At 43.4% G+C, this 19,712-nt stretch overlaps 1 protein-coding gene across 1 annotated transcript in view; it reads left to right on the top strand.

Moving 5' to 3' along the window:
- Positions 1–19,712, top strand: part of LOC121285910 (oxysterol-binding protein 2-like) — a 195,142-nt gene that overhangs the window by 72,587 nt on the left and 102,843 nt on the right. The window contains exon 2 of the mRNA XM_041202852.1: positions 6,111–6,361. Within this exon, the coding sequence (XP_041058786.1) occupies positions 6,111–6,361 (251 nt within the window). The remainder of the gene's footprint in view (positions 1–6,110; positions 6,362–19,712) is intronic.

Here is a 19,712-nt window from a genome sequence, read left to right as displayed (position 1 = left end):
CAACAAGAGACAAACTTATCATTCCCCCCCCCTTGCTATTCAATAGCATTACCATTGCTAAATCCCCTACTATCAACATCCTAGTGGTTACCATTGCTAAATCCCCTACTATCAACATCCTAGCAGTTAACATTGACCAGAAACTGAATTTGACCAGTCATGTAAATACTTTTGCTACAAGAGCAGGTCAGAGGTTGGGAATTCTACAGTGAATAACTCACCTCCTGACTCCCCTAAGCCTCTCCACCATCTACAAGGCTCAAGTTAGAAGTGTGATGGAATAGTCTCCGTTTGCCTGGATGAGTGCAGCTTCAACAACACTGAAGAAGCTGCCAACCATACAGGAAAAAGCAGTCTGCTAGTTTGGCACCCCAACCACCAACTTGAACATTCAATCTCTCCACCACTAATGCACAGTGGCAGCAGTTTGTACTATCTGTAAGCAACTGCAGCAACTCACCAAAGTTCCTTTGACAGCACCTTCTAATCCCGTGACCTCTACCATCTAGAAGAACAAGGGCAGCAGATGCATGGGAACACCACATCTGCAAGTTCTCCTCCAAGCCACTCACCATCCTGACTTGGAACTATCTCGTTGTAGCTTCACTGCCGCTGGGTCAAAATCCTGGAACTCGCTTTCTATTAGTATTGTGGGTGTACCCGCACCAGATCGACTACAGCGATTCAAGAACATAGCCCACCATCAACTTCTCAAGGGCAATTAGGACTAGGCAACAAATGCTGGCTTTGCCAGTGATGCCAACATCCCATGAAAAAATTTTTAAAAAACTAACTTTGGTGGGACGGGGGGCGGCTGCCGGTTGGTGGTGGTGGTGGTATAACTAACACTGAAGAACACAATAATACAAGAAAACTTTAGCACACTTGTAGACTGGGGACTTAAGTGTTAAATTAACTTTAACACAGTAAAGCTGAGGAAGTGCACTTTAGTAGGAAAAACAAACATCATCTGCACCCTGGAAAATAAGAAAATGAATAGGGCGGAAAGCGAAGGGATTAAGGGGTAAGGTTGGTCAAATCATTAAAAGCAGTAATGCAGGTCAGCAAAGCAATTAAACTGCTTACAAAACACTGAGATTTATTTAGGAGTATAGAATTCAAAAGTACTGAGGTTATGTTAAACTTGTATAGGACTGGTTCAGGCCCCAGTGCACAGCTCTGGCCTCCATACTATAAAAAGAACTCGAAGCAATGGAGAATGTGCCATTAGAATTTACAAGGATGATAACAGAACTGAAAGATTTCAGCTGTTGGGGGAAAAGCTGAACAGGGTTGGGACTTGCTTTAAAAAATTAGAACTTAAAGGTGACCTGATAGGGGGCTTTAAAATTTTGAATGGGTTGGGCAGGGTAGATATGGAGAAAATGTTTTCACTCATGGGAGACTCCAAAACTAGGGGCCATAAATACAAGGTATTTATTGATAAATATTTAATAAGGGAAATAAGGAGAAATTTCTTCATTAGAACGTGGAGTTCATTATCACAAGAAGAGGTTGAGGCACATAGCTTGGATGCTTCCAAAAGGTACATGAGAGAAAATGGAATAGAATTATATGCTGAAAGATTGAGATAGATGGAATGAGAGGAAACTCGTGGAGTGCAAGTACCAGCTCAGACTTGCCGGGCTGAATGGCCTGTTTCTGTGCTGTATATTCCAAGTCATTGACTGTTAGCCATGGTTCAGTCGGTAGCACTCTCACCTCTAAATCACAATGTCAAGGGTTATTCCATGGCTTGAGCACTGAAATCATGCTGACATTCCAGTGTAGCACTGAGGGTGTACTGCACTGTTGGGGGTGCTGTCTTTTGAACAAGATGTTAAATCGAGCTCCCAGCTGCCTGCCCAGGTAGATGTAAAAGATCCCGCGGCCAAAATTTATCCTTCAACCAACATGACAAAAACACAATACCTGGTGATTACTGCATTGCTGCTTGTGGGAGTTTGCTGTGCTCAAATTGGCTGCCATGCTTCCTAAGTTATGACAAACATTGACTATACTGCAAAAGTATTTCATTGGTTGTGGACCGCTTTCAGACATCCAGTGGTCATGAAAAGTGCTTTGTAAATGCAAGTCTTTTTTAATTCTATGTAATAATTTTGAAAGTTGCAAATATAAATGAGTTTTGTCAGCAAATATTGAAATGACTGAAGTGTTAATGTCCACAGACTCAGCTTTCAAGTAATCAGGTGCCTTGATATATTAAACCATGGTTCGTGGAATTATTTTTTCTGGATGAGTGAGCATGTGCTGACATCTCATCAATTTTATAACCATGGTATGGAAGTTGCTAACAGATATTGATGGAGTGCGATACCTTCATGCCTTGTATTGCACAAATAGGTCACTGGTTTACCCAATGCAGTTGTTCAGGTGGCAGGTTCCTGTTCTAGGACAGCATGAGGTAACATGGGAAGGGCAGATATTTCAGCAAAGGGAGAGAGAAGATTGGCTGAGTCCACTCAGACCACCTGCTGCATGCCCTGCATTCCTCAAAGGATAGTGTAACTTTAGCAGGACCTAACAGTCCAGGACCAGCAAACTCCAAAGCTAGGAAAGGAAGGGAGTGAGAAGCCTGCAGGTCAATAAAAGCCACAGGTTGCTGGAGTAATTGCTGATATCCGTGGTTTGAGGTTGCTGTGTTGGCTGATGTGTCACTTTATTAGTGCTATATTGAACATGACTTAGGAAATCAGAGCAGGAGTAGGCCCTTTGGCCCCACAAGCCTGCTCTGCCACTCAGTGAGGCCTTGGCTAATCTGATTGTGGCCTTAACTCCACTTTCCTGCCTGTCCCCATAACCCTTGATTCCCTTGTAGATCAAAAATCTGTCTAGCTCAGCCTTGACTATATTCAATGACCCAGCCTCCTCTAATCTCTAGGGTCGAGAATTCCATAGACTAATGACCCTCTGAGGGAAGAAATTCCTCCTCATCTCCATCTTAAATGGGAGATGCCTTATTTTGAAACTATGCCCCCAAGTTCTAAATTCCCCCATGGGGGTGAAACATTGTCTCGGCATCTACCCTGTCAAGCCCCCTCCGAATTTTGTATTTCAGTAAGAACACCCCTCAATCATCAAAAGTACAAAGAGTATGGGCCCAACTTGCTCAATCTTTCCTCTTAAGACAACCACCTCATCCCAGGAATCAGCCTGGTGAGCCTTCTCTGAACTGTCCCCAATGCAAGTATATCCCTCCTCAGGTAAGGAGACCAAAACTGTACGCATTATTGTCATCTCACCAATGCCCTGTACAGTTGTAGCAAGACTTCCCTACTTTTATACTCTATCCCCTTTGCAATAAAGCCTAACCTTCCATTTGCCTTCCTAATTATTTGCTGTAGCTGCACGTTAAGGTTTTGTGATTCATATACAAGGACACCCAGATCCCTCTGTGTCACAGCATTCTGTATTCTCTCTCTATAAACTTAAACTCTGATGAAGTTAGTGACTGGTACTAACACTTGTGCTGAAAGATTACCCAACTACTGAACTGCTGGGTTATGAAATTCATAATGATGTAATAAGTGCCTTGGGATACTTTATTACATTAAAGGTGCTATATAAATGCAAATGTTGTTCTAGATTGTTTGCCGGCCCTATGGTAGGCTTGTGACTAGACATGCGCCATCAGTAACATTTAATTAACTTTTAAACTGCAGCATTCTCAGAAAATTCCCACCAGTGAAGCGCAAACTTCCCCAACAATCATATCAAAGCAGTTGTGTTATTGTGTGCCCAGCATAGCCTGTCGCTGGATGCAATGGCAACCCAAGGTGCATGGAAGCTCATGAGAATTAGTTGCGTGTTGACTTGCAGGTTAGCACAGGCGGGACCTTTCTGTTACTGGCTGGAGGCCAGGACTGGGCTCAGTTGGTAGCACATTTGCCTCAGAATCAAGAAGTGTGGGTTCAAGTCCAACTCCAGAGACTTGAGCACAAAAGTCAAGGCTGACGTTCCAGTGTAGCACTGAGGGAGTGCTGCACTGTCGGAAGTGCCTTCTTTCAGATGAGACGTTAAAGGGAAGACCTGCCTGCCCTGTCTGGTGGATCCAACAGATCCTATCACACTATTTTTAAGAATCGCTGGTAGTTATCCCTGTGTTCTGGCCAATATTTGTCCCTCAACCAATATCACAAAAATGATTATCTGGTCATTATGATATTGCTTTTTGTGGGAATTTGCTGAGCATAAATTTGCTACCGTGTTTCTTACATTACAACAGTGACTACACTTCAAAATATTTCATTGGCTGTAAAGCACTTTGAGATGCCCAGTAGTCATGACAAGCTCTATATAAATGCACACCTTTTTACAGAATGGGAGAACATTGTGGTATTTTTTGCCTATGGAATATTACAGCTCTCTGGATTAGCCTATTTATTTTAAAACAATGTCATGGGTTTGTTCAAAGGTGAAGGTAAACCTAGTGTGTAGATGTGAATTGTTACTAGACAGTAGTCCTCCCTCTCCCCCTCTCTTTCACACACAAACCCAACACAGTAAATGTGATTTAAATTCTGAATGCAACCAAAAGAAAAGCTCTTGACCTGACCACCTTCATTGTAGAGCAGCTGGTCTCTAATGCAGTGAGTATCTGATGTTGCCAAAACAAACATATGTGTATGGCACAGCCAGCTGTGGGCTGTGACAAGCAGCTGTAAATATCTGCCGACTCTGCTTCAGACAGGGCTTCAGAAATTCTTTGAGAGTCCTAATGTCACTGTTAAAGCTGTAAATTTGCCTTTGTCCTGTTTAGCAGCAGTGTTGTAACTGGTTTGTGTAGTCACTCTCACCTTGTGATTGTTTCCATGTTCCTCAATGTACTGTGTGCACACGCATACATACACATGCTCATTTCAACAGTGTCTGGATCAATCTGCAATAGGGGCCAGCCACTGTAAGATGAAGAAAGGTCGGGTAAATTCAGATTTTTGTTTTTCATTACAAGCTGAAAATAAATCAAACCAACTGAGTTCCAGGCACCTAGACTGGGAAAGCATTTAGCCTCAGTCAGCAGACCACATTCTGCCGCCAAAACAAAGTAGAAGGTGCAGAGGAGATTTACTAGAATGGGGTGGGGGCGGGGAGTGGGGGGGTGATGTAGGTGGTGGTGAAGTGAAGGAGTTCAGTGGCTAGGAAAGACTAGAGAAGCTGGACTTGTTCTGCTTCAAGCAGAGAAGGTTATGGAGAAATTCAAAGTCATGAAGAATTTTGATCAAGTAATTAAGGAGAAACTATTTGCACTGGGAGCAGGGTCAGTAACCAGCGGATACACAGATTTAAATTTGTTAATTAAAGAGCCAGGGGAGATTAGGAGAAAAAAACTTTTACGCAGCAAATTTTTGTTGTTATATTTCAGAAAGTCAGTTGAAGGATGATACTGGAACCAATCTTTACTCAGTCTTGCATTTATTTACAGAGTGAAATACCTTCAGCCTATACCTACTAATTCCACCACACCCAGTTTCAGTGAGTGTCTCTTTACCTGTGCCCAAATAAAACCCGAATTAATGACCTTCGCTGCATTCAATTAAACCCAACTGGTATCCAGTTAACGGTAATGATTTGGAAGTCACAAGCAGAAAGGGTTGTGGAAGCAAATTCAATAGTAAATTTCAAAAGGGAATTGGATTAACATTAGAAGGGGAAAAAAATTCAGGACTTGGGGGAAAGAGCAAGGAATGGGATTAATTGGATAGCTCCTTCGAAGAGCCAGCATAGGCATGATAAGCCAAAAGGCCACCTTCTGTGCTGCATGATTCAGTGATTTTCCAAATACCCTTAAAGGGACAGAATGTCAAAAAATAAATGTTATCCTTGAATTGCAGTTGGCCTTTCACTCCGTAGATAGCCTGGGAGCTGATCCACAAAACAGCCAGTGATTTTGCTTCTGTGTCTTTTTGAAGAAGCTTCTTAGTAGTGACTTAAAAGAGTGAAGCCTGTAGCAATGAGACTTTGATATCAACAGCCCCTCAAATGCACTCCTGCTCTGACCTTATCTGATTGGTCTTTCTTGTTGCTGTTTTGCATTCGTCTTGAGTGGTAAGGATGGTGCTGTAACATGGAAACTGTTGCTCCTTCCACAGATGACTCTGGTGACGAGGAGCCAACCTCGCAATCTGATAAGAGTGAGCTGCATGCCACCCTGAGGACCCTGGCCAACAAGCTTGATGACTTGAGCCAGTGCAATGACCTCATCGCTAAGCACGGGGCAGCCCTTCAGAGATCCCTGAGTGAACTCGAGAGCCTGAAATTATCAGCTGAAAGTGGAGAAAAGATTAAAGCAGTCAATGAGCGAGCGACCCTTTTCCGCATCACCTCCAATGCTATGATCAATGTAAGTAAAGGCATTGCTTGCATGTTACCAGTTCAGACACTTTTTTTTAACCCATAATCACAGTTGATCACAGATGAAATACTGATTTATATAAAGGAAACATTGTCAAGTGTAATGGGATAATATACTCCTTAACCTGTACTGTGAACATTACAAACGGTAAGAGGGTGCACAGTTTTGGGTGAGTGGGCAAACGGGGAAGTGATAACTAAAATTAAAGCAAAATACTGTAGATGCTGGAAATTGGAAATAACAACAAAGTGCTGGAAAACTCAGCTGGCCTGGCAGCATCTGTGGAGAGAGAAACAGAGTTAACATTTCGAGTCCAATATGACACTTCTTCATTCATGGGATGTGGGCATTGCAGGCTAGGCCAGTACTTATTGCCAATCCCTAATTGCCCTTGAGAAAGTGGTGGTGAGCTGACTTCTTGAACTGCTGAGGTCCATGTGGTGCACACCCACAGTGCTGTTAGGGAGGAAGTTCCAGGATTTGGACCCAGCGACAGTGAAGGAACGGCTCTATATTTCCAAGTCAGCGTGGTGAGTGGCTTGGAGGGGAACACCCAGGTGGTGGTGTTCCCATGCATCTGCTGCCCTTGTCCTTCTAGATGGTAGTGCTCATGGGTTTGTAAGGTGCTGTCTGAGGACGCTTGGTGTGTTCCTGCAGTGCATCTTGTAGATGGTGCACACTGCTGCAACTATGCATAGGTGGTGGAGGGAATGAAAGTTTGTGGATGGGGTGCCAATTAAACGGCTGCTTTGTCCTGGATGGTGTCAAGCTTCTTGAGTGTTGCTGGAATTGCACTCATCCGGGCAAGTGGGGAATATTCCATCACAATCCTGGCTTGTGCCTTGTAGATGGTGGACAGGCTTTGGAAAGTCAGGAGGCAAGTTACTCACCACAGGATGCCTGGCCTCTGACCTGATCTTGAAGTCGCAATATTTATCTGATTAATCCAGTTCAGTTTCTGGCTAATGAAACCCCCAGGATGTTGATCATGGGGAATTCAGCAATGGTAATGCCATTCAATGTCAAGAGGATATGGTTAAATTCCCTCTTGTTGGAGATGGTCATTGCCTGGCACTTGTGTGCTGCGAATGTTACTTGTCAGCCCAAGTCTGGATATTGCCCAGGTCTTGTCGCATTTGGACATGGACTGCTTCAGTATCTGAGAAGTCGTGAATGGTGCTGAACATTGTGCAATCATCAGCGAATACTCCCGCTTCTGACCTTACAATGGAAGGAAGGTCATTGATGAAGCAGCTGAAGATGGTTGGGCCTAGAACATTAATTACCCTGAGGAACTCCTGCAGTGATGTCCTGGAACTGAAATGATTGATGTCCAACAATCATTGCCATCTTCCTTTGTGCTAGATGTGACTCACACCAACGGAGAGTTTACCAGCTGATTCCCACTGACTCTAGTTTTGCTTGGGCTCCTTGATGCCACACTTGGTTAAATGCTGCCTTGTTGTCAAGGGCAGTCACTCTCACCTCACCTCTGGAGTTCAGCTCTTTTGAACATCTTTGAACCAAGGCTGGAATGATGTCAGGAGCTGAGTGACCCTGGTGGAACCCAAACTGAGCGTCAGTGAGTAGGTTATTGCTAAGAAAGTGACACTTAATAGTACTGTTGATGACCCCTTCCACCACTTTACTGATGATGAAGAGTAGACTCATGGGGCCGGGTTGGATTTGTCCTGTTTTTTTGTGGACAGGACATATCTGGGCAATTTTCCACATTGTCAGGTAGATGCCAGTGCTGTAGCTATACTGGAACAGCTTGGCTGGGGCTATGGGAAGTTCTGGAGCACAAGTCTTCAGCACTTTTGCTGGAATATTGTCAGGCCCCGTTGCCTTTGCAATATCCAGTGCCTTCAGCTATTTCTTGATATTGCATGGAGTGAATCAAATTGGCTGTAGACTGGCATCTGTGATGCTGGGGACCTCCAGAGGAGGCCAAGATGGATCATCCACTCAGCTGAAGATTGTTGCAAATGCTTCAGCTTTGTATTTTTCACTGATGAGCTGGGATCCCTCATCATTGAGGATGGGGATATTTGTGAAGCCTCCTCCTCCAGTGAGTTGTTTAGTTGTCCACCACCATTCCTAACTGGATGTGGCAGGACTACAGAGCTTAGATCTGATCTGTTGGTTGTGGGATCGCTTAGCTCTGTCTATCACTTGCTGCTTATGTTGTTTAGCATGCAGTTAGTCCTGAGTTGTAGCTTCACCAGGTTGAAACCTCATTTTTAGGTATGCCTGTTGCTTGCTCCTGGAATGCCCTCCTGCACTCTTCGTTGAACGGTAATGGTAGAATGAGGGACATGCCCGGCCATGAAGTTACAGATTGCAGTTGAGTACAATTCTGCTGCTGCTGATGGCCCACAGCGCCTCATGGATGCCCAGTCTTGTGTTGCTAGAGCTGTTTGAAATCCATCCCATTTAGCACAGTGGCCTGCACAACACAATGGAGGGTATTCCCAGTGTGAAGACAGGACTTCGTCTCCACAAGGACTGTGTGGTGGTCATTCCTACGGATACTGTCATGTACAGATGCATCTGTGGTAGGCAGATTGGTGAGGATGAGGTCATGTATGTTTTTTGTTTTGTTGGTTCCCTCATCGCCTGCCACAGACCCACCCAGTCTATCAGCCATGCCCTTTAGGATTCGGTCAGCTTGGTCTGTAGTTGTGCTACTGAGCCACTCTTGGTGATGGACGTTGAAGCCCTCCGCCCAGAGTACATTCTGTGCCCTTGCCACCCTCAGTGCTTTCTCCAAGTGGTGTTCAATGCGGAAGAGCACCGATTCATCAGGTGAGGGAGGACGGTATGTGGTAATCAGCAGAACGCTTCCTTGCCCATGAGACTTAACGGGGTCTGGAGTCAATGTTGAGGACTCGCAGCGCAACTCCCTCCCGACTGCATTCCACTGTGCCAACACCTCTGCTGGGTCTGTCCGGTGGGACACAACATACCCAGAGATGGTGATGGTGGTGTCTGGGACATTATCCGTAAGGTACGCTTCCATGAGTATGACTACGTCAGACTATTGACATAGGTTATAATCTGTAAGACAGCCCTCGCAATTTTGGCTCAAGCCCCCAAAAGTAAGGAGGACTTTGCAGGGTCAACAGGGCTGAGTTTGCTGTTGTCATTTCCGGTCCCTAAGTCGATGCCAAGTGGTCCGCCTGGCTTAATTCCTTATTGACTTTGTAGTGGTTTGGTACAACTTAGCGGCTTGCTGAGGCATTTAAAGCCAACCATATTGCTGTGGATCTGGAGTCATATGTAGGCCAGACCAGGTAAGGATGGCAGATTTCCTTCCCTAAAGGGGATTAGTGAACCAGATGGGTTTTAACAGCAATCATCGATTAGGCTTTTAATTCCAGATTCAAACCTGGGCCCACCAGAGCATTACCCTGGGTCTCTGGGTTACTACTTCAACGACGATACCACTATGCCACTGCTCTTCCAAAAATGAGTTATATTGGACTCGAAATGTTAACTCTGCTTCTCCCCCTACATTTGCTGCCAGACCTGCTGAGCTTTTCCAGCATTTTCTGTTTTTATTTCAGGGAATTGGTGAGTCTGGGAAAGTTGATGAATTTGCGCGAACATGAGATTAGTGGCTCATTCCCAACATAAGTACTTCTGGGAGTTCCACTGGGGAACTGCCCTAACCCAAGTGGAGCATCCTGGACCCTATTTACAATGGTTTAGCCCCTTATTAATGACTGAGATGCTACTTACTATGCCTTTCATAATGATGTAAGTGCCCTAGAGCTTATTACTGTAATAACCATATAATGATGTTTGATCTCCCAGGATTTGATTGGTGTGATTAATACAGTGATATTTAATGATAACCTGCAGCAAATACGTATCTAATTATATTTGTGTTTTTTGAGGTGGAAATGTTTTGTAGACATTTCGTACATTTTGTGCACTGTGTTACACGGCTGTTAATCTCACCCACGAATTGCTACTGATTACTCACAGCAGCATGAGAGATGTCTGAAAATAGAACGGGTTTATTTGGAGCTGGAGTTCAAACTAAGTGAATCTTTTTTATTGGATTCTTTTCATTGTGTTGGCCGGGTTGATTGTGTCCTTGGGGAGTGCACAAATGAATGATGAATGTTGCCCAGGACACTTGGGATAACTCCCCTGCTTTTCGACAAAAGAGCGCCAGGAAATCTTTTATATCCACTTGAGAGGACAGACGGAGCTTCGGTTTGAAGTCTCATCCAACCCGTTCTGTATGAGTTCATCATGAAATTGGCCGTAGTAGCAGGAGTCTCAACATTGCTGTCTTCATTCTGATTTTCTCCTTATCCCTGTCTTAAAAGAGAGACCTCTTATTTTTAAACTATGTCTCCTAGGAAGGAAGACATCCTTCAGGTATCCACTTTATCAAGTCCCCTCGGCATCTTATATGTTTCAATAAGATCACCTCTCATTCTTCTAAACTCCAATGGGTATAGGCCCAACCTGTTCAAACTTTCTTCATAAAACAACGCCTTCGTCCTGGGAATAAGTCCAGTGACCCTTCTCAGAAGCCCTTTAAGAGCTGCTACACTCCATATTCCAGCCTTGTGCTGGCATAGCACTATCTGCACATGTACTGCACACTGTGGAGGCATGTGGCTGGGGAATTGCATTGATCAAATCAGATGACCTCGCTGAATCTGGTAAAGTCAGTTTCTCCAGCCTTCACCTCTGTGAGGGCACAGAAGGGTGACCCCTTTTCCCTGAGATTGAGGAATCAACATTGGTATTTCAGCTGGTTCACCCTAGCATCCCTTGTCTCAATGAAGACTTCTTTTAGGTAGATGGACACCAGGGAAGAGTAGAGTTGGTTTTTACTTGGCTACAGCATCAAATGTGGCTTAGTCTACAAAGTTTAACAATAAAAACTTATATTTATATGGCACCTTTAATGTAATGGAATATCCCAAGGCATTTTGCAGGAGCCACATAAGGAGATATTTGGCCAGAAGACCAAAAATTTGATCAAAATGATAGGTTTTAAGGAGTGTCTTAAAGGAGGAAAATTAAGTAGAGGGGTGGAAGGGTGTTAAGAGGGAATTCCAGAGCTTGGGGCTTGGACAATTGAAGGCACAGCCACCAATGGGGTCTTAAAAGGGAGATCTCCTTATTTTTAAACTATGTCCCCTAGTTTTAGCCTCCCCCACAAGAGGAAACATCCTCTGGGTATCCACCCTATCCAGTCCCCTCAGGATCTTATATGTTTTAATAAGATCACCTCTCGTTCTTCTAAACTCCAATGGATATAGGCCCAACCTGTTCAAACTTTCTTCATAAAACAAGAGGCCAGAATTGCAGGAGTGCAGATATCTGAGGGTTGTGGGGTTGGAGGAGATTATAGAGATGGGGAGGGGCAAGGCCATAGACAGATTTGAAAACATGGATGAGAATTTTAAAGTCAAGGCTATGCTTGACCGGTAGCCAATGTAGGTCAGTGAGCACAAGGTTGATAGTGGAATGGGACTTGCTGTGAGTTAAGACATGGGCAGCAGAGTTTTGGATGAACTAAAGCTCACAGCAGCCAGGCATAGGGTGTATGGTCATGAGATGTTGGGAGATGATGCTCATTACCACTATGAGCATGGCACCACAGATACTGCATTCCAATGGAATTAGACTTCTGTTTAACAGAAAGAAACAGATTACCGGTATCAGGTTTATATTTTAGAAATTTGCAGTTGTTTCACTGAAAAAAGACCCTCCATATCTCAAAGATTGCTGGGTGCTTTGGTGACAACCATAGACTGGGGCTGCTCCCATTTTTTTGTTTCTTTGCTGCTTTGACTTTTATCCCCTCTTGTTTCTTTCGTTTCCTTTTCTTTGCTTTTGGACACCGCTGTTCCTCATTCTGCCATTCACGCCTCCTCTAGACGCATCTTTTGTTTCTTGACTTATCCCAAAGCCACTCCCTTTGGCATTGCACCATCAAATCTTTTGCCATTTAATCTCTCCTGTCTTCCGGCCTGTCACAGACCTTCCCTTATGTTCTTTTTCCCACCGTCATCCTTTCACCTGCTCAAAACCTATTGTATTTCTAACTTTTTGCATTTCTGATGGAAGGTCACAGACTCACTGTTTCTCTCTCCACAGATGCTGCTTGACTTGGTGAGTGTTTCCAGAATTTTCTGTTTTTATTCCTGATTTCCAGCAGTATTTTGCTTTTTTATAGACTGGGGCTGCTCTGGCCTGTATTTACTGAGCCGTGTTCACCTGAAATCCTCTAAGGCAATAAAAAAGGATAACACTAGGTTAACGGGAGGAAACAAAGGTTTTGAGAACATATTAAAAATAGCTAGAAGGTACAGGCAGAGCATATTAAAAATAGACTGATTAGGTTGGATGAATGCCAGCCCTTATGGATCTCCTGGGCATGAATCAGCCTTTAATGAGACTCAGCTATGCTGTGTGCTGCCATGGTTAGAAATCATTGATTCACCATGCACACTATACAGTAATTGTCAGCAGACTGAATTAGATGGTGCGGAATGAGCTTTACTGCCTGAGCCTAGGTTATAAAGAATATAATCAGTAAGGGGCAAGTGAAGTGCCCTGATTCAGCGAAAATCAACCTTAATAAGTGCAAAAGGCAGTATTTGAGGAGCCAAATACTTTGGACGAGATGTCCAAGATTCGCAGTCTCCTTGGTGATGCCTTAATGTTTACAGTCTTGGTTTTAAGCTTAGAAAATATTCCTCTCCCATTAAGTCAATGTTGCCATGTCTTATAAGCCTGTAACATGTTGAGGAAAGTCTAGATCAGCCAATTCAAGAACAATACTACAGTGGTCCACTCCCAGACACCATTTACAATAAACACTCAACTCCCTCACTTATTTAGAATGTGGTTTCAAGTGGGCACTGATATAACTTAAATATATGCAGGCTTTTCTCTCGCATGTCGTTTCACCACGTGCTGTGTGATCTTCATGTGTTTAGCCAGTTCTGCTTCAGAACAGTGATGGGGGCAATAGTATTGGAATGGCAGTAAAGTGATCGCTGAGGAAAGAATTAAATGATTAAGGATAACAAGGTTTCAACACAGTGGCAAAATGGTCACTGCCATTGCCCACTGAGGACTCTATTCATAGGTCCCCAGTGGGAAAAAGCAGGGAATGGTGACCTTACACTCAATGGAAAAATAAAGCCACTTGAAGTATAAAAGGGATGAGAATTGAATGAAAGGTGTTGCAGAAAGTAGTTAGGAATAGGGAAGGCACAGAAGAAACTTATGTAGTTAGGATCTTGGTTAGCAAAGAGTGAGATTCATCCTTTTAATTTACAAAACTGTGGCATTAATGATTTCTTTATTTTTGATTACAGAAATAGGGAATAGGCATTATTTTCTGCAATGGTTTGTGTTACAAAGCAAGTTTTGTTCTCTTGCAGTTGTTGTAATATGCCTTTTAAGGGATAGCAGCATGACATCACTAAAAGGGAAATGTGTCATGTAACCGGTCTTAGCTTCACTTTTGCTTTGAGCAGAGCACACACATAACTCTGATGACTTCAAGCTTTACACCTATGTATAAATGTTCTCATGTGCCTAGTCTAAATAAATGAACCCACAATGTGTTTACCAAATCCCTTATGGGCAATTAGGTATTATATCATTACACTTACACACCAGAGGTCATTGGCTGAGAAGCAAGTTATCCTGTCTGTGAGAGCGCAGTCCAGATTGTTTGATCTTGCTATCAATCTGATAAGGAGTGTTTTTATGACAGCACATTGGCCTGGATTTTGGAACAACATTTGCCATTCACTACACTGACAGCTGCCCGCAGACTATTTACAGGATATTCAATGGCAACATATTATCATTGAGCATTTGATCTAGATCCATGCTCTACACAGGGAATCCATGGCGAACAACACAATGCCTCAAGCAATCCTCGCTAAGACATGCAGTGGCTAAATCAGAAAGTATAAGCTAGATTTAAATCATATACAGAAAACATAATAGAGAGGTAAAGAATATTTACAATAGAAATTTTTATAAATCTCCAACACTAAGAAAATTATGGAGGAATGAGACTCCACATATGAAAAATTAAATTTCAGTGCCAGAGAGGTTGTTTGCAAGTAATTATGGCCAGAATATAACGCTCTTCGGGCGGGTGCATGCCCGTACCAACTGAGCGTATAATGATGTGTGATGACATTAGGTAAGCATCCCGAAGTCATTGTGCACTGGCGTGATATTTCGGTCGGCGGGCATGTGCGGGAGTCAGCAGCATGCCCACTGGCAATTAAAAGGCCTATTAGGGCCATTAAAGTTACAATTGAAAGAAATTTTTCGCTGCCCGTCCAAGCTTATGGTTGATGGGCAGCCAAAAAGACCAAGCAGCCTTTGCATTTTTTAGGAAACTTCATCCAGGGCAGGATGAGGTTTCCAACAGCAAATATAAATAAAATAAAAAATCTTAACATTTCATTAATAACATGTCCCTGCTCATGTGACAGCGTCACATAAGGGGACATGTTTTATAACATTTTAAAAGCCTTTATTTTTAATGATCAAAACTCTTCATATCCCTGAGGCAGCTCTGTGCCACAGGGAGCTTTTCCAGCATGCACCCGTACGCATGGGTGAACTTGTGCTCTAGCCCCCCCCCCCCCCCCCCAGCACTCCCCCGGCAGCGCTGAGCACTGCCATGCGTGTTTCACACTGGGCAGGCCTAAACCGGTTCCCGAGCCCGCCCGATGCGGGAAAAATCCTGGCCTATGATTTTTCACACTATTAAAATTTCACATATGAATACACCAGCTCCAACTTTTCTTGTTGTGTTTATTGGCTAAAGTGCAGCAACTTTGTGCTCTTACATTGATTTGAATGCTGAGTTTGTAGGTGAGATATTGTTATAGTTTAGCCTGTGGGTGAGCAGGGTATGTTGGACTGCAACTCCCATTTTCCATGTTTGACTGTGCAGGTGCAGACTCTGGAAGTTGCTGTCCAAGTTACTCCAGAATAATGGTGAGTGCTATTAACCTCACTGTTATTCTTGAAGCAAAATCCAGTCAATTGTGTCAGCATTAGCATTCTGTGGCTGTTACAAGCACTATGCATCAATACTCAGAACATAAAATGCACCTATAAAAGAATGAAACACAAAAGGCGAGACTAGGAGCAGAGGAGTATAAAAGTTGAGGCCAAGCACGGAATGGAGCAGTGTAAAACGAGACCTGGAGTGGAGCAGCATAAAAAGTGAAGGCTGGAGCAAACTGGAGCAGTGTAAAAGGCAAGACCAGGACTGTCTTTCTGACTGTTGAGCCTGATCCGAATGGGAGGAAAAGAATTGCAAAGTGACGGCGCAGCTCAAGGAGTCGTATTGGGTGAGTATACTGGTAAACCTTTAACTTACTCTATAGTTAATTAATTTAAATTAAGTTAAAATTAAGCCTAGACCAATTAATTAGTATAAAAGCTACTATGTGCGCAATTAGTTAATCAGATCTACAGGATAAAGTTAAAAATTAAATAACAATTTAAGAGTTCTTAGATTTTCAGTAACTAGCAAATTCTGAGGAATGTAGATAATAAGAGCTAAATAAAAACATTTTAAGCTAATCTTCGTATAAAATAAAGTGACCTCAGCACAAGGGATGCAACTGATCGGTGAGCATTTATTTAAGCCTTGAGTTTATTTCTGTTAAGCCTGTTAGGAGTCCAATAAATAGAGGTATGGCAGGGCATCTCAGTTCTGGGGAGTGCACATCCTGTTCCCTGTGGGAACTCCAGAACACTTCTCATGTACTTAACAGCCACTTACACAAAAATTATTGTCTGCCACAGCAGTTCAAGCCTAGCTTTCAGAGTCTGAGCAGCAACTACAGTCACTGTGGTACATCTGTGAGAAAGAGTTTTGTGGAAAACACTTTTCTGGATGTGATTACCCTGCAGTTTAAGGATGTGGAGACAGAGAGAGAAAATGGGCACCATTCAGGCAGTCAAGGAAGACCAGATAGATAGTGCAGGAGACCCCTGAGTGCAACTTGCTCGCTAACCAGTGTTCAGTTTCTGAATACTAGTAAAAGTGACGGCTCCTCAGGGAAGTGCAACGAGAGCCAAGTCCATAGCACCATGGCTGGCTGAGCTGGACAGGAGGCGTGAAGAAGATTGGAAAGACAATAGTAATAGGGGGTTCGATAGGGGAACAGACAGGTGGCTGCAAGTGTGAATCCAGGCTGGTATGTTGTATCCCTGGTGTCAGAGCCAAGGATGTCATTGCTGAGCAGAGCACTTTGAGGGGAAATTGTAAACAGCCAGAGGTAATGATTCATATTAATACCACCATCATAGCTAGAAAGAGTGATGAGGTTCTGTAGGCAGGATTTAGGGAGCTAAGAGGAATCTAGCAAGCAGGATCTCAAAGGTAATAAATTTGGATTACTCCTGAAAGGGTTTAGGTTCCTAAGCCATTGGGACCGGTTCCGGGGAAGATGGGAACTGTACGGCCCAGATGGGTTGCACCTCAACAGGGCCAGGACCAATGTCCTTCTTGGACAGTTTTCTGTGCTATCGAGGAAGTTTTACCTAACTTGGCACGGGATGGGAACCAGGATGTGACATTAGAAAGGAAAAGCAAGGTGCACAAAGGATTGGGAGTGACAAAGCACTTGAATAAGAAATAATGAGGCATTAAGTGGGGTCAGAGTAAGCGGGAATGCAGTAATACCTAAATTAGGTTTGAGTGCATGCATATGAAATGTATGCAGAGTGTGGTAAGCAGGTAGCCAGTGGAGAGTATAATGTTGTGGCGATAACAGATTTGGCTCAAAAAAGTGCAGGGCTGGACACTAATATTGCTGGATACAAGGTGTTTAGGAAAGATAGGGAAGGAAAGAAAGGAGGAGGGGTGACAGCATTGATTAAGGAGAATATTACAGTGCTAGAGAAAGAGGACATCATAGATTCTGTCCTTGACCCTTCTATCTAGTTAGAGCTAAGAAACAAAAGGGTAACATTATATTACTTGATGTGTTCTATGTGTCACCAACTATTGAGAAAATATAGAAGAAGAAATTTGCAAGGAAATTACAGTGTGGTGCAAAAACCGTAAAATAGCTATAATGGGGAACTTGAATTATTCTAATGTAGACTGAGATAGTAATTGTGAAAAGGTCAGAGATGGGTAAGTGTTATCTAAGTGTGTTCAGGAGAATTTTCTAGATCACTATGTTTCTAGCTCAATGAAGAAGACGACATTGCTGGATCTGGTTTTAGGGAATGAGTTGGATCAAGTGCGCAAGTAATCAGGAGAACATTTAGGGGACGGTGATCATACTTCCATAAAGTTTAGGGTTTTTTTTATTTATTCATTCGTGGAATGTGGGCGTCGTTGGCAAGGCCAGCATTTATTGCCCATCCCTAATTGCCCTTTAGAAGGTGATGGTGAGCCACCATTTTGAACGGCTGCAGTCCATGTGATGTAGTTACACCCACAGAGTTATTGAGAAGGGAGTTCCAGGATTTAACCCAGCAACAGTGAAGGAACAGCAATATAGTTCCAAGTCAGGATGGTACGACGTTGGAGGGAAACTTTCAGGTGGTGGTGTTCCCATGCATTTGCTGCCCTTGCCCTTCCAGGTGGTAGAGGTCACAGTTTAGAAGGTGCTATTGATGGAGCTTTGGTGAGTTTCTGCAGTGCATCTTGTACCACGCTACTGCCACTGTGCATTGGTAGTGGAGGGTGTGAATGTTGAAGGTGGTGGATGAGGTGCCAATCAAGTGAGCTGCTTTGTTCTGGTTGGTGGGGAGCTTCTTGACTGCTGTTGGAGCTGCAGTCATCTATGCAAGTGGAGGTATTCCATCATACACCTTTCTATGCCTTGTAAATGGTGGACAGGTTTTGGGAAGTAGGGAGTGAGTTATTCTCCACAGAATTCCCAGCCTCTGATCTGCTCTTGTAGCTACAGTGTTTATATGGCTAGTCCAGTTCAGTTTCTGGTCGATGGTAACCCTCAGGAAGTTGATAGTGGGGGATTCAACAATGGTAATGCCATTGGATGTGAAGGGTAGATTCTCTTGTTGTAGATTTACTATGGAAAAGAACATGGAGCAAATCAGAATAAAAATATTTGGGAGAGGGCTAATTTCAGTGAGAGTGAGAATGGATCAGGCCCAGATAAATTGGAATCAAAGATTGGCAGGCAAAACTGTAACTTTCCTTTAAAGCAGAGATAGTTCAGGGACAATCGAGGTATATTCCCTCGAGAGGGGAAGGTAGGACAAAAAAAGCCAGAAGATTCCAGATGATGAGGGAGAATAAGATGAAGCCGAAAAAGTGAGAGCCAGGCTGAATACAGAGAGTTCAGAGTGGAAGTGAAAAAAGTAATGAGAAGCCAAAGAGAGAGTATGAGCAGAGACTGGCGGCTAAGATTCCAATTGGATGGATAGCTTGGATGTGAAGTTGGCTGAATGACAGGACTCCGAGATTAATGGTGAACAATTGTTTTTCAGACTGGAGGAAAGCACATTTTGGTGTTCCACAGGGGTGGATGTCGGAGTATTGCTTCCCTTGATCTATATTAATGACCTAGACTTTGCTGTACAGGGTACAATTCAAAATTTGCAGATGACACAAAACTTGAAAGTAATGTGAGGAGATAGTGATAGACTTCAAGTGGACATAGACAGGCTGGTGGAATGGGCAGGCACGTAGAAAATGAACTTTAATGCAGAGAAGTTTGAAGTAATACATTGGCAGGAGGAATGAGGTGAAGCAATATAAAATAAAGGGTATAATTCTAAAAGAGGTGCAGGATCTTGGGGGTGTATGTGCAAATTTGTTAAAGATGGCAGTTCCTGTGTTCCTAGGGCATGATGAGAAATTGGCCACTTTAGGACCTCAATTGGCGATGGGATGGGAAGGCCACCCATGGGCCTTCCCACCACAGACTTATTTGGGTGGACGCGGGAAGGCAGCAGGATTTCCACCCACTACCCTCACTCCTGTTTAAATGCCCCCCACCACCAAACCCACTATGAGGGAGAGCATTAAATTAGCTCTGTTTCCACAGATGCCACCTGACCTTCTGTGTATTTCCAGCATTTTCTATTTCTATTTAAGGTTGAGAGAAGATTTGATAGAGATGCTTAAAACCTTTAGGGATCTGGAGAGAATAGATAGGAAGAAACTGTTTCCATTGATGGGAGGGTCAAGAATCAGAGGGTACCAATTTAAATCGAATGGCAAAAGAACCAAAGGTGACATGAGGGGAAACGTTTTTAACACAGTATGTGGCTAGGGTCTGGAATATGCTGCTTGGGTGTGTGCTGGAGGCAGCTTCAATCCTGG

Source organism: Carcharodon carcharias, chromosome 13 (genome assembly GCF_017639515.1).
Source record: "Carcharodon carcharias isolate sCarCar2 chromosome 13, sCarCar2.pri, whole genome shotgun sequence".
In the NCBI taxonomy this organism is placed as follows: domain Eukaryota; kingdom Metazoa; phylum Chordata; class Chondrichthyes; order Lamniformes; family Lamnidae; genus Carcharodon; species Carcharodon carcharias.
Note: the sequence above shows the minus strand (reverse complement) of the source record. Positions and strands in the feature narration are given on the sequence as shown.